The sequence below is a fragment of the Lepisma saccharinum genome, chromosome 4, assembly GCF_977018435.1.
Source record: "Lepisma saccharinum chromosome 4, izLepSacc3.1, whole genome shotgun sequence".
NCBI lineage: Eukaryota > Metazoa > Arthropoda > Insecta > Zygentoma > Lepismatidae > Lepisma > Lepisma saccharinum.
The window spans coordinates 104,926,526-104,941,770 of record NC_139232.1 but is presented as its reverse complement, the minus strand read 5'-3'; the positions used below and the strand labels follow the sequence as shown (position 1 = coordinate 104,941,770).

General features: G+C 37.4%; 1 protein-coding gene across 1 annotated transcript in view; it reads left to right on the top strand.

Annotated features, from left to right (window-relative positions):
• LOC145987043 (aminopeptidase N-like) overlaps positions 1-15,245 on the top strand; it is a 61,260-nt gene that overhangs the window by 25,254 nt on the left and 20,761 nt on the right. The window contains exon 3 of the mRNA XM_083121503.1: positions 12,768-13,045. Within this exon, the coding sequence (XP_082977629.1) occupies positions 12,768-13,045 (278 nt within the window). The remainder of the gene's footprint in view (positions 1-12,767; positions 13,046-15,245) is intronic.

The following is a 15,245-nucleotide window of genomic DNA, read 5'->3' as shown; positions in this document are numbered from 1 at the left end:
ATCTGCTTTGTATTTAAGAGCGTAACTGGCCTCATATTCAACAACGGGGATTCTTAGCTCCATAGTCTGAATAATGCATTTGCCTGCATCAGGTAGAGTATTAGGCATAGCTTCCCCCGTAGGGTTTAATGTGCTGTACCTCATCAAAGCATTATTATCATTTGCAGCTCTTCTAAATGTAATTCTTAACCCACCCTTCCACATAATTTCTTTGTAATCCGAGAAGAATCCTGGCAACAGGCGCATCGGGAACAGCACAGTGTGGTTCTTAGATAATATTTTATCACCAGCCTCAAATCCACCTATTTTGTAGTAAGAAGCTTCGGTTTTGGATAATTTTAGTGTGGCCAAAGCTGTGGAGGTAATGCCGGGATAATCTATTCTGTTTATAACAACGCCATGCTTTCTGATCTCAATTTCAGAGAACAGATGCGGCACAAAATTGTCCACCAGTCTTATGTTTGAATTTGCAGGGTAATCTGTACCATCGAGCTTTACAACATCAAATTTGATGTATAGATCTGCTCTGTGGGGGTGTATAAAGCCGTCCCCTACATCAAGATCAACCTCAATCTCTGTGTTGGGTTGATTTAAATTTGCAAATGTCCTCCTGTTTGGGGGGAATGATTGTAGCTCATAACTCTCAATATTTTCCATCGTATGTATTTTTATTTAAATGTTAATCTCTATGATAGCAGTTGTTGTGGCTCCAGCAAAATCAACTAATTCTTCTTTTTCATTAGTGACCATCAATTCAATATAATCTATTCTATTATGGCACACAGGAAAATATAATGTTGGGGATGGATTGTAGATGATTGGCTCCATAAATTCAGAATTAGGTTTGAATGTTGCAATGATGCCGGTTTGTTTGTGAGTGCCTATCCCATTTGATTTGGTGATCATACCCTCGGCCACATTACAGTGAATATTCAGAGTCTCTATGGCTAAGAATTTAGGTATATTCATAGCAGTGTGTTTGATGCCTGCTTCAAGTTTTGTGTTGTTCTCAAAGCCCAACAGCTCTCCTATAGTACCCAGATTCACTGTCTCTGTAGCAGAAACAATCTCTACTCTGTGAGTGACAGAATTTTGACTTAACACTACACCTCTGGGTAATTGAGCATTTAGAGTGGACAGATTATATTGCCCTGGAGTGATGACAATTTTTTGATCCCCTACTGCAATTGTATTGTTGTGGTGCGTAATATTAGGGATCAGGTACATGCCATAAAATGCCCTGAGAGCTATTGTTTTGGGATACACTATGTCATCATGTAATTTGAGTTTCAATATTGAATTTTGGCTGGTGAGATGGAATACCCCCATGATGTTTCAGATACCACAAGGCTTTTTGAAAATTTTCAATTGATGGTTTATTTATTTGAGACATATATCTGAGAACAGATAAACACAAATGTCCGCAATTAACATCTTTGAAGTTTTGAACACGGGCATTATTGTAATAAAGATTAGCTGAATTTAGATATTTTACTAAATTTTCAGGTGGAACACCTCCAAATGAATCAAACACAAATGCCTTATTGTTTAAATATTTAAGATAACAGATCCAGTGAGTGCCCTGATTTTTGTACTCATCCAAATTAACAATGCCACACTCTTTGTTGAGTGGTTGTTCCGGTAAAGAATCAGACATGTACACACCTCTAAAATGTTTGATGCCCAGTGGCTTGATCAAAGCTTCAATATCTTGGTTTGTAAGCGGCTCTTGTTTTTTTTAAACTTACTCATGGCTCTCTTAATACCTTTGCCTTTTTTCTCCATGGCCAGGTTATGGCGCCTCTGCTCATCTAATTCTGCCCTATTTTTCTTGGCATCTATTACTGTTTTTGCTATGGCGGCTGATCCCCCAGCCAAGCTCCCAACAGCCCCGAGAGCTGCTAAGATGGCAGGGATAGTAAATATAAATCCCCCCACATGTGATTTTTTCCTGGATTGCTGTAATTTTTTTAATTGGGGGGTGCTAAGCAACAATTTCATACCATGTCCCTTTGCAAGACAAGAGCTTTTTTTCTTGCGCTGCTTTTTGGTCAAGAGACTGTCAATAGTTTTAAGAGATTTGAGACCTGCATAAGGTATTTGATACATAACACCCTTGGCCTTCATTGTAGGTTTATTATATACATGTTCACAAACCCCACCCCAGTTTTTGCTTGGTGCTCATAGCTATGGTGGTTCCCAATGCTGATATTTTTTCACTTAAAGAAGCATCTTTGCTTACAAATCTGCCAAATGCAGCCTCTTCTAATTTCTTGTCTGCAACATGTCTCTTGTCAAGATCAGTATGTGTGTTGTATGCTATGTCATGGTCTCTACAAGCAGCATCTAGGGGATTTATACCAGGATCACCCCTGTTTAATCTATGGTCCAATTTTGTACCGGGACCACAATACTGATAGCCTGGAATGTGTAGTTCAAATGGCAGCTTGTTTATAATGTCATTAACCAACCCCCGACCCTCAGAAATATTCCAAAATTTAGGTGGTAGAGTATTAATAATTTTTATAAGATATCCAATCCCCTTAGGGTCATTCACTATAAAATTAGACAATTTTGTGCTTATCATGTCCATAATTCCAACCTTTTCATTGTAAAAATTGTGGTTGCCAGCATTTTCCTCCCCAGCTATCACCAGCAACCTATCTACAAGTTTCCTGACATCATCAACCCACACAAATTCTTTAGGCAGGGTGTTGTATTGTTTGATTCCACTGCCGGTCTTGATTTGTGACCATATGGGCTTGATTAAATTGTTGTATTTTGCCCCACTGCTAGACTTGACTCTTTTTTGTGTGGGATCATTGTTCTGGTATAGAGCATCTGATTTTATTAATATTTCTTTGTAATCCTCATAATCTTGATCTGTATAGCTGCCAGGCCTTTTCCTAGTCATCAGTTCCCACAATCCAGGTGTGCCGGAGTACTTAACAAAAGCACCTTTTTCTCCGAGACGAGATTCTGAATATACAATTATATCATCTCCCATAAATGTTACTCTGAAATTGCCAATTCTATGAATAATGCTGCCATCAAGCTCTGTGTCAGCATATAAGCCAAACACCTCATCTTTATTGTCTTTAGGTGTGGTTAAATATTTTTGAGCAAGAAGCCCCAATTCAATAGGATCCTGACTAGCCTCAATTCTTCTAGGAGCAATAGGACTAGGTGTATGAATACTGGAAAGTGGGGTGAATGGATAATCTAATATGTTTCTTGCAGCTACAGGTACAAGCTCTGTGAGCAAATTTTGATTTTGCTCTGTAACAGTTTTGATATTCTTACCTAAATTATTAATAGCATCAATTACAGGCTGTTCTGTTTGTTTGTGTTTTTCATAAATTCCACGGTTCTCTGATTTCCATCCCTTAAATCTTTTTACAAGATAATCTCTTAATTTAAGATCATCAATGATTGGCCTTTTCATGGTTATTTATTTATGTTTCAATGTCTAGAAAATCGTTGATTTTGTTTCTATATTTTCCAGTATTAGGTGTTCTTGTCATATCAATTGTGACAAACCCATAACTGTCCTGGTTCCAGCACCTGCTGCAAAACTTGGAAAAATCATTGTAGCTCAAGTCCCCACCTACATATTCATCATGTATGTGTTTGAGGTTGGTATGATCTTGATGAAACACACATATAAAATTGCTATTGTCTCGGATCAGTTGCTTGGGTATTTTTGAAAAAGTCTGTGCCAGGTAGAAGCAATCAATATTTTTGTGCCGGCCCTGTGTGAAGAAATTTCTAACCTTGTTTTGATTATCCAATATAATATCATCAAACACAACAACAGAATTATCGAGACATTCATCAAGTGGCTTAACATCTGGTTCAAAAGTGGCTATATCCAGTCCATCATATAGCTTCATCAGCTGCTGATATTTTAATTGTTCCAAGCTCTTAGAGAAGATATACAAGTGCCTGTTTTTCCAGTCTAACCAGTTGGGTGCCAATAAAAAATTATCAATCATTAGTGTAGTTTTACCACAAGCAGATGGCCCAACAATAAGACACCTAATATTATCAGGCAGCAGCACTCCATTTATCTTATTCTGCTGTTCAGGTTCTGGCAGCCTTTTTATAACATCCCAGGTGCTCATATTATCACTTTGTCTGCATCGATCCAGCTGTTTTCCGGATGACCTAGCCATTTGACAAATAACTTGTTGCCTTTTCTGCGGATTATTTTTTCTATGAGATATGTGTCAGGCTGTTTAGTTTTGCTGAGCTCTTGTTCATAGAACCTGCCTTTGAGAATTTCTCCTCGGTGATCTTTTATTATATATGTGTTAAGGGTCCCAGGTTTAACTTGAACTACTGTAAATAATTCTGTGCTCCAGTTTCTTGTAAAGCCTCTTTTGAATAAGTGCTTATATTTGCTGATTCTTACTTGATCACCCACCCTGTATTTGGCCCTTCTTGTTGTTGGCTGGTATCTAGGATAATAAACAGTCCTGATCAATTTTTGCTCATCAGATGAAGTTACTTCAGCGGGTTTCATGTTGATTGTGGAATGGACCGAGTTGTTATATTTATGTAGAAGTTCTGGAAGAATATTAAGCCATTTATAATTACCTTGGAGGGTAAATTGTTTATACATAAGATTTTTTAAGGTTCTGTTGAATCTCTCTACAATTGAGGCCTTGAGATCACTGTAATTCGAGTAATGTTTTATTGCCTGGCTTTTAATAAATTGTTGAAACACAGAATTATAAAATTCTTTGCCATTATCTGTTTGCAAATAGCGCGGGGATCTTCTTGAATGATTGATGATTGTCCTGAGGGCTTCTGTAACACATTTTCCAGTTTTGGATTTGAGTGGCACAGCCCAGGCAAATTTTGAAAATGTATCTATTACAGTGAGTAGATACTTGTAGCCCTTGTTGATTTTGTCTAAGTTTTTCAACTGTCCAGTTGCCATTTCAATCAAGTCGCTCTGCCATAAATCATCTATGCCTTTTGTAACTACTGGGAGTCTCTTATAATTATGTCGGGCTTGTCTGTGTAATTCATCAACAATAATTTGTCTAGACATGGTATGAAAACAAGAATATTGCAACTATAGGGTGTTCAGCAGCTGAGACTGCAGGATTTTCTAAATATAATTTGTCCCCTATTTGTATTTTAAATTCCAAAGAGCCATCATCTTCAGTATAGGCTGTTTCTAATGTATTAGGATCTGTAAAATCCTCTAACTCTACATTGGTGATTTTTGGTTTGTTGTCAGCATTTGTTATTGATAAGGTGGGGTAGTGGTGTGCCTGTGGCTGATGCCAATATTTGATCTTGATTGGTCTCAATGTGCCTCCAACAAAAAACTGGTAATAAAATTGTGCAGGGGACAGCATATATATTTTGCTACCTGGTGTAAATGGTGAATCATATTCTTTATTGGGGATGCTGTACAATTCAAGAATTACTGTATGTTTTGGATTCTCGATTATGCCTGTTATTTCCTTTTCTGCTGTGAGCAATCTGCTTGTTACAGATTCAAGATGCTCATTGATGGTCCTAACAACATCATCATGGCCTGGCTTGATCTTTACGTCCACAACAAGTTTCTTGTATTGTTGCACTATTTCTTGGAGCTGGGTGGCAAAAACAGACAAAGCACTTGCTTGATTGGATTCCATGGTTCCTAGCTGTTGCTTGATATTAGCTACAATTTGTTGCAAATTTTCAACAACTGCCAATTTTGAATTTTGAGCAGTAAGATCATGGACCTGTCTTCTGATATCCTCAAACAGGGCATGCAGTTCATTAATATGTTGATTGGTTGGTAGAGTGGCAACTGTCTGAGTGAGATGTTTGATCTCTGCCTGGATATTCTTGATATCTTCTGATTTCAATATGCGATTCACTGCCCTCTTAATATTTTTAAGTTCCTGTGATGTAGGCAGATTTGATACAGTATTTTGCAAAGATTCAAGTGCCAATTTCACATTGTTTAATTCAGAAGCATCAGCCACATTTTGCATAGCATTTTGGAGCAGGGCTATATCTGCCTGAGAGGGTGTTGATTGTTGTAAAATTTCAAGTTTTGTTTGGATATCATCTATCAAGTGATGAAAATGAGATAGTTCAGATTCAGTGTTGAGGTTTTCAAGCTTTGTGATCTGTTGCTGGACACTAACAAGTGTATCTACAATCCCGGGCAGGCGAGATTCTAGTACATTTGCCAAATCACTTTGCACTGCTGCTATTGTACCTTCAAGATGGGTTATGGAACTTTGAATTTTTCCAAAATCTTCATATGTTTCAAGTTGCAGCTTGATGTTGGCAACACTCCGAGTTATTGCATTCAAAGCATCAGAAGATGGCAAATTGTTCATAAAATTTTCAAGTGTCTCAATTTTTCCTTTAACCTCGGCTATGGCATTGTTCAGAGGGTCCAGATTAGGTATCTCGAGTGACTGAATCTGTTCTTTTAGAGTGGAAATCACTAGATCAAAATCTTCTTGTGATTTTATGCTTTTGACAATTGTTTGGAGCTGTGCCTGGACATTATTTATCTGCTCTTCTAATTGCTGTTTCAATTGCTCAGAGTTGGTAGCCTGGGTCTTAAATTTGGCTTGAAGAGCTGCTACAGCTTCTTCCAAACTTTGAAAATTATCCAATGTAGCCAGATCAGTATATTTCTGAAGCAACACTTTGAGTTCGGAATCAATTTTGAGAAGAGGGTCCATGCATTGTGATTGTAAATTTGTAATTTCTAATTGAAGACTGGCATTGAGTGTGGTTTGTAAAGCTTGTAAATCACTTCTTAATTTCTTGACTCTGACATCAAGCATCAGAATCTCATCACTGTGATCTTCATGCCTTGTATGGCCAAATATATCATTAGGCATTTTGTTTTACTGGTTATTTATTATAGAGTATCTGATTCTTAATTCTATAAAAAAGGGTATAAGCTTGTCATAGGATCCAGGGACCTCAATATATAAGCAGTCACCAGCAGAAACAGTATATACAGTGCCAGAAACCATGTTTGAGTGCTTAATTCTGTAAATATTTCTCCCTACTGAAATCTTGACATCACCCTCGGGGGTTGTAATAAATTGCAATTGCCCACCTACAGGTAATTGGTAGTGATTTAAATTATTGTTAAATATGTACAATGTTTTGCCTGTTTCTTCATCATTATCTGTAAGTATGCTGTTCAGATGAATAATTAACAAGCCACTCAGTTTAGACATTACAGATTGTAAATCAGGAGAGGGTAGTGGTGTCGGCAGGTCCATAATAGCCTGTTTTTTGAACCCAAATAAGTTCATAGGCATGTTTATTTATTTCAAATCATGCTCTGGAATTGGGCATTGATTTCCATTTTTCAAATCACAATGCCCCCAAGGTAAAGTATGTGTGCCACATGACAAAATGCATCTCTTATCATCATGTGGGTCCAGGGCCACTTTTCTTACAACATTTGAAGTCAACAAGTGATCCTCACTCTGAATTCTATTTTCTGATGTTCTGATTGAACTCTGTGATTTGATGCAATTTTTGTAATCTTCAAATACAAGCTCTTTTTCAACAGTTACTCTGCCAATGCCCTTGGCCTTTTTGGCAACAGCACCACTACATGTTTCAAAACTGTACATCTTGGCTCTTAACCCAGCAAATTCCACAATAACATCACCAAGTGTCTCATCTTTTAACTTGCCAGGCACCTTTTTGTTGTGGTGTTGTTGAATTCTCGTATGTTCACTGGTATCAAAGTATTGAAACAATTCAGGCTGTGACATATCTTGATAAACATCTTCTGTTTGAATTTCAAGAATAAAACTATCCGTGTCCATGTACAATAATTTTACACGATCACCGTAAAAAGGTTTCAGCACATCATAATACAATATTAACATATGTAATTTGGACAATTCCAATATCACAGCCCCTACATAAATAGGTTTATCAAACTTGATCTTTGTTTTCATCATGTTGAAAAGTGCCATGTACTCATCATAAATTCTTCTGTAATTGAAGTTGGGCTTTGCAACCAATTTTTTGCTCCGGCTGGGGTCAGTAATTATTTTAACATCGGTATGTTTCCTGACATTTTCAATTGTTTTGCCATACACTGAATTCACCATCAATTTAAACAAGCCCTTATCAAATTCGCTCTTTGCAGATGTTCGAAGCTCCGTATTTGTATCAATGTATGGTTTCAACCATCTTGAGTGCCTGAACCTCAAGACTTTGCCAACTTTGGTCACTTGGACACCATGTTTCATCAGGAATTGGAGGTTTTTATAATATATGACATAACCCTGTTTCGGCTCCAGTGTCGTCATGAGCTTCTTCTGTTTAGAGCCAGGTGAGCACTGAACCTCGGGAATTGGGGGCAGATCAGAAAATTTGTTGTGTAAATGATCAGGAATTGTCAGATCAGTCTCTAAGAAGAGGCCATACTCACTGTCATCAAAATCCTTAAGATCTTCAATATTGAAATCTTCGACCCACTCAAGCTCTGCATATGGCAATTTATCCATCATAGCGTGACCATAGAGGTTGTTTGCATCTCCATACAGTATATAATTTGATGGCCGTGTTGGATCATAATCAGGCATGTATTTGTTATTTGCTCTGGCATATCTCTGGGAACATTGCACCATCCCCCCTCTTATACATTCCTCCATAAACAGATACTTTTCTTGATCGTGGATCAGATCCAATGGCTTTTTGGTGTTGAAAAACATTGCAGCCCATGCTAGGCCCGGGGCACTGTAAAAATACACTGGGTCCAGTCCATAATTTTGCATGGAAGATTTTCTGAATATCTGTATTATATCAGCTAAGAGGGTAACATCAAGTTTCAAATAAGCCATGTGATAATCACCAAATGTCTGGCAATTTAAATTGTCCCACATCAACTGGGCATGGTGATAATCTTCATCACTGATTCCAGATCCTCTGATTTTGCTGTAAAATGCTTCTTGTGGTGGCAGGGAACACTCATCAAATTTAGAAGAATCTGTGACATAGTCATATGGATATACACCCTTCCGCCTAATTAATTTCAGGTCCTGATTTGGAAACAATGCACGTGTGATTTTCAAGTCATCATCAGATAATTGAGAGGCCAGTGTATCCAGGCTAGCAGGTAAAAATCTGTAAGAATCAAGAAATCTTAATTGAATAGGAACACCATCAACTTTAATTATCTTGCTAATAGATATATATTTTTCATCATTTTCAGCTAAAATATTTAAATTCTGCTTCTCAAACCCCTCGTACTTGATCAGATGATGGAAATCATAATTGGATGCTCCATGGCAAAATATGGGGATAAATCTTGGTCTCTTGATCTGAATATTACAGCTATTACACAGGGCCATTAAGAATTTACCATCTGTATGAGAATGGTGTTTCACCTTGATATTTGTATCTGAAAATTCAGAATCACATACCGGGCATTTTTCTGCATTGTTGAAATCCTCAATCTGTTCCTCTGTTAAAGGCAACATAGGCTTTGATTTTAATAAGATGTTAGATGCTATGTCACGACACATATTTTCCATTCTATGTGCAAATTCTTTGATGGCATCTTCTCCCATGTATGAATCTATTTTAATAACAACACCGTCCCGTATAACCACATAACAAAAGCTGGATGGTTCATGTTGCTGGTATGGTGTACTTGATGATTCTTCTGGATCTGGGCTACAGAATGCAATAGGTTTGAGGTTCGATTCGAAATCACAGACAATATATACTGGGTGTTCCAACAAGGCTTCAAATTTTTTGAATTTTGCATTTTCACTTGGATTAGGCATCACCATATGAACAGGTTTATGGTTGCCACAATATTTCAGATGCTCTTTTAACTTGTTTTTTGCAATTTCTGCATTCTCTTCCCGAACCCCCTTCACCATTTTTTGACCATCAAATACAGTCAAACATCTTCTGCACAACTTGAATATTGTATGAGTTTTGTCTAGTTGTTTTCTGACTAAAGCTTCAAGACTGTGTATCAGAGTGTAATGATATGTGCCATCCCCTTCAATTAAGAGCAGATCAATCGGAATTGCAGATTCATCATCAAGTGTACTGATTCTGAGAGGTTCTATCAAAGAATTGCCACGTCCAGTAGAACAAATAAAAACATTAATAGATAATTGTTTGCCATTGATGTGCCTGGCCCTTTTTTCAAATTTATCAATATTCTGAACTGACATTGGATATTCTAAACCCTTCATTGCATCGTCAAAAATATGTTCATGCTGTTTGTAATAACTTATTCTCTCAGGATGCCTTGAAACTAGAAACAAAGCAGCTAATATACACCACAGAAAACATTTCTGGTCGGTATTTTCTATATTAACCACGGCTCTTCTGTTTTTAATATTGGCAGGTAAAGGCAGATAAGTGGATCCTTGTAATGGAGTGAATTCAGAAATATTAACATATAACTTGTGTGATGAACCGCATAGGCTCCATCCGGACTCTTTTGCCGCAAATTCAGAGTGTTTGATATTTAATTGATCAATCAACCTGCTTATTATTTTGTCTGAATTTGCATTTGAATATACCGGTACAGTTTCTGTTATGTGGGGCTGTGTAAATTTTGTGCCATTTGGTTTCTTATATTGTACAAACAATTTGAGGGATAGCTTATAAGAGCCATTTTGTGCATTAAGAATTGCCTGCAGATCAGAATTTATACTGTTCAAGAAATTCTCAATGCCGCATCTTAGCTCTGATACAAACTGGTAATCCTTAAGTTGGGCATTAAAACTGCTACGGGTAGGTTCATGGCGTGGCTGTTTTGCTGCTCTGGCATTAACAGGTGCTTCGTGCCTTCTTTTCAGACCAGATGTAGATGGTTGAGAGGGCAATGCAGAGCAAGTATCTTTATGTTTATATGTGAAATATTCCATGTTGTATTTTCTATTGCATTTGGGGCAAATTTTTGTGGGAGTTTTGTATTTGTCTGGATTACAAATTTTTTGATGCTTGGCCCAATTGGGGCTGGATATATTTTTATTGCATTGATTACAATATTTTTGATTCGGCATTTTTGTTGTTGTTTATTATATACAATTTCCTGGGTTTCAATTCAAAACTTTATACTGAATAAAAATATCAGTTGGGGTTCAGCACTGTACTTTGTGTGTGTGTATGTATATATGCGTGTATACACTTAATATTTTTTGGCTTTGGTATTTATATACAATTTCTTGGGATTCAATTCAAAACTTTATGCTGGATCAGTTGGGGTTCAGCACTGTGCTTTGTGTGTGTGTGTATGTGTGTACGTGTATTAATAGTTTTGGCTTTGGTATTTATATACAATTTCTTGGGGTTTAAATTCAAAACTCTATGCTGGATCAGTTGAGTTCAGCACTGTGCTTTGTATGTATATGTATATATGACCTTACTTGGATTATTCCGCCAAATTATATGCCTCAAGTCTCCTATACTTTGGTGGAGCAGTGGGTTCCACTGCCAATCCAGCAATGGTGAAGAATCTGCACTGTACCCTGGCTTTTATAGTTTTACAGAGCCAATAGAAACACTGTAGGGGTATATTCAGAAACATGAGCTATTCTCTAACATTTTTGCCGAAGTACTTTCTTCTGAGTGTATCCCGTTTTTCTGCTGAGCGTACATGCAATCCCGACCGCAGCGCCTCCACGCTTAGGGGAGCGGAATTGTCTGGAACTAATTTGTAAAGGATCGCTGCTCCAAATATTGATCGACACGCCGGTGCTGGGCTCGAAATGAACTGATCGCTGTGCAGAAAGTATCGATCCCACCGCTTTGGGGCCGTCATGCGCACATATTGTTCAAGTATTGATCTTATATTTTCTCGGGGCTTGATTTTATATATGAACAGGTTACAACAAATAAATTGAATATAACAAATGCAAAATATCCTAGTTTCTATTCAATCCTTTTATGTGAATTGAAGAAACCAACAATTCACATATCCCCATACCGCCATATGCTTGTCCTATTATTTCACTAATAGGCAATGTTCTCGAAGAGTCCTAATAGGCAATGTTCTCGAAGAGGCCTAATAGAACAAGATACAGCGGTATGAGAAATATGTGAATTGAAAATATTTTAGTAATATACGACGTCTAAGAAAAGGAATATTCAGCTCCAAAGTACTTTGTCTAATGCTTGCTACCATTTCCCTATTACTGGCAAAAGAAGTTAAAAATGTTGACATAATGAAAAAAATGGACTTGTTCCCAAGTATTCACCGAGTTCAGGCATTTGCACATAGATGGGTCTGTTGTCACGGAGCAATTCTAGAAGAATTACATTGTTTTAATATTAGATATGTAAATTGAACCTGGTATCCAAGAACTTAAACCAGAAATAAATATGTATGTGTGTATGTGTGTGTGTGTATATATGTGTGTGTGTGTGTGTATGTGTGTGGATGGCCAGTTTTAAGTGTGGCCACAAGAGGGGCATATTTTTAACAAATTTATGGATAACAATCTCACAGAAGTGCCTTTTGTAAGTATAAACAAATCAATCTGAGAGGGTCATACTTTCTGAGGAAATTCCCGAGGGCATTTTCACAAAAATCTTAGATTAGACAAGATTCCACACTTGAACAAAAAGCTCATATGCTCATGTTAAGCTTGTTTTAAGTATAGCAAATCTGCTTGAGGAGGGGTTCATACTTTCTCGGGTTTATAGTACCGTAAATACAACTACTGGAGTTATTCTTTTAAAGTGTGTACTGGTTATTTTTTCTTTTTACACCATTGTCTGAAATCTTCCAGGTCTCTACTACGTCAACTACGACACGGACAACTGGGACCTGATCACCCGGTATTTGAACAGCGACAACTTCAAGAATATCCCCGCCCTGACTCGTGCCCAGCTGATCCACTTCAGTGCCTACCTATGTAGGTCAGGCGAACTCTCCTACGCCCACCACTTTCGCCTGCAGCTCTTCCTTCGGTGGGACCTGGATAACGCAGAGGCATGGTTCATGAAAAGGATTACCGCCTCTTTTGACTCATCCCTTGACGGTACAAATGCATGGGAGAATTACAAGGTATTATTATGTTTATCATTATAGAACTGGTGAACGTCAAGTGTAAATTACAGTGTGATTATTGTCTGTGGACCATTATAAATTTACTACGGATAACAATGGGAACTGACAATAGTAATTCTGATGCGACTTGAATGATAAACTCTCCCAAGGTTTTTTGTACACACCTCACAAATGTTCTGTGTGTCAACCTTTGTTGATGTGTCTTCTAACCGAAACTGCTTCTCGTCGCACAGGCTTCGTTATTCTGCAAATTTTTCGTAATTTCTATATTTATATCAAAAGTCTTTAATTCGGAGGAAATATGGCGCTGAAATAATTATCAATAACCATTAGTTAGACTAGTTAGACGTGCATTTTTTTTCGTCGTCGTCGTCGGTACAGTAATGTTCAATATGCGTCAATGACCCTTTGGAAATGTAAGACTGCATGATCAATGATTATGCAGAAGGATGTTGTTGCACCAGGTTTCAGCGTCATATTTGCAGCTGGTGATGAAATTTTAACAATTTATTCTTCCAGAGAATTACAAGGTGGCCCCACTATGACTAACTCAGAGGTTTCAGCAAGGAAGAATGGAAATTTCCGACATGAAATGAAATGCAATGATATTAGTTTAAATCAGGAATGTTGTACAGTAACGAATGTTACTAGTGGAAGCTCTGCGAGAACATTAAACAATGAAAGTGAGGAAATGCGTTTCAATTCGCCCTGCCTACCAAAGAATGACCATATAAGGCCTGCTTGTAATTAAGACCCTTACCTTTTGATGTTAAGTCTTGTCTCGGTGACTTTAAAAAATTTAAATATTTAGACGTTGATAAAGATCAAGTTTTACCTGTTAAATTTTTGATGGAGTGGATTGACTCAGAGCCTGAGTGGACTGTAACAGATAAATGAACTCCTGCACCATTACTTGAAGCACCAGAAATACAGCGAAGAATTTGTGACAATATAAATAATGCCGTCTAGTTCCCCGTTTCTTGCACCATTTGTATAATAAATAAAAGTCATTGGGTACAACTCCGAACGGTGACAATATCAGTTTAGTAGTGTATACTTACACTTAACTGGTCACAATAATCATAACATATTCATGTGTACTTTTAGTCGATGTTCGTACCATCCATATAACCAAATCGTGTCGTCATGGTAACCAACGCAGAATTTGGTTTCGGTTACCTTTGCATTATATACTGAATCTATCAGTGACTTGTTTCTTAAATGTTTAATTGACACAGGTAGTCAATGTAATTTGTTGGATAATAAGGTTTGGATCACTTTATGTTCTTTACTGCTAAGTATAAAGTTGGAACAAATGGAAGGAATTCAGTTGGCTTGTATCGCAGGTGAACAGCATGTAAAAGTGGTAGGATTTAAATATGCCATTATGAAATTAGGTAATGAATTTGTTCACTTGGATTTATTTGTAGTTAAACAATTACACGCCTATTTGATTTTGAGAGCACAAGTGCAAGTGCAATAATTAATACTTAGTAATTGAGGTGGTAAGGAAGTATCATGTCCTTTTGTTTCGAACACTGTTCTACATAAAGAAACTTTTTTTCTTTTTTCTGGAGGAAAAAGTTCTGATTCCTATTGCAAATTTTGTGCTGATTTCAAATTACAAATTGTTTCGTAAGACCTAGCTTGGTGTGAAGAGAGGGAAGAGGAACATCACACGCTGTATAATTTTTCTCCCGCTCGTCAATTTCGTTGAGACCAATTCTTTTTTGTGTAGGGCTTCTTCTGTCACGGGTATACCACTTGCAGAGGAAGCAGGGATACGTTGTGTAGTCATGTTGCATTCCCAAAATCATTGCAACTATCTTGAAGTCGCCCATTATATTCCATTTTTGCTCATTATATTCCATGGATTTCTTGTAATATCTCTGGACGTAAAGGGAATCGGTAAGGATGGAAAATGTTGGATAGATTTTGCGTAGGATGGGGACAGATGGAAGGCTTGTGTTGTTACAGCCATAGTCCTTTGGGCTTTAGAAGCTAGAGAGAAGAACATGAGAAGAACGTATGAATGTTCATTAAACCACTAACGTCGTTGCGATCAGTCAGTAGGTGCTCAGTTTCAAAATAGGCACGTTTCCCTAAATTTAGTAACGTTTGTGTTGGGGTGGAGATTATATTGGTCTATCCCAAGGTAATGTTTGTAGTAATTCTTCATGATAGATCGAATCCCCTT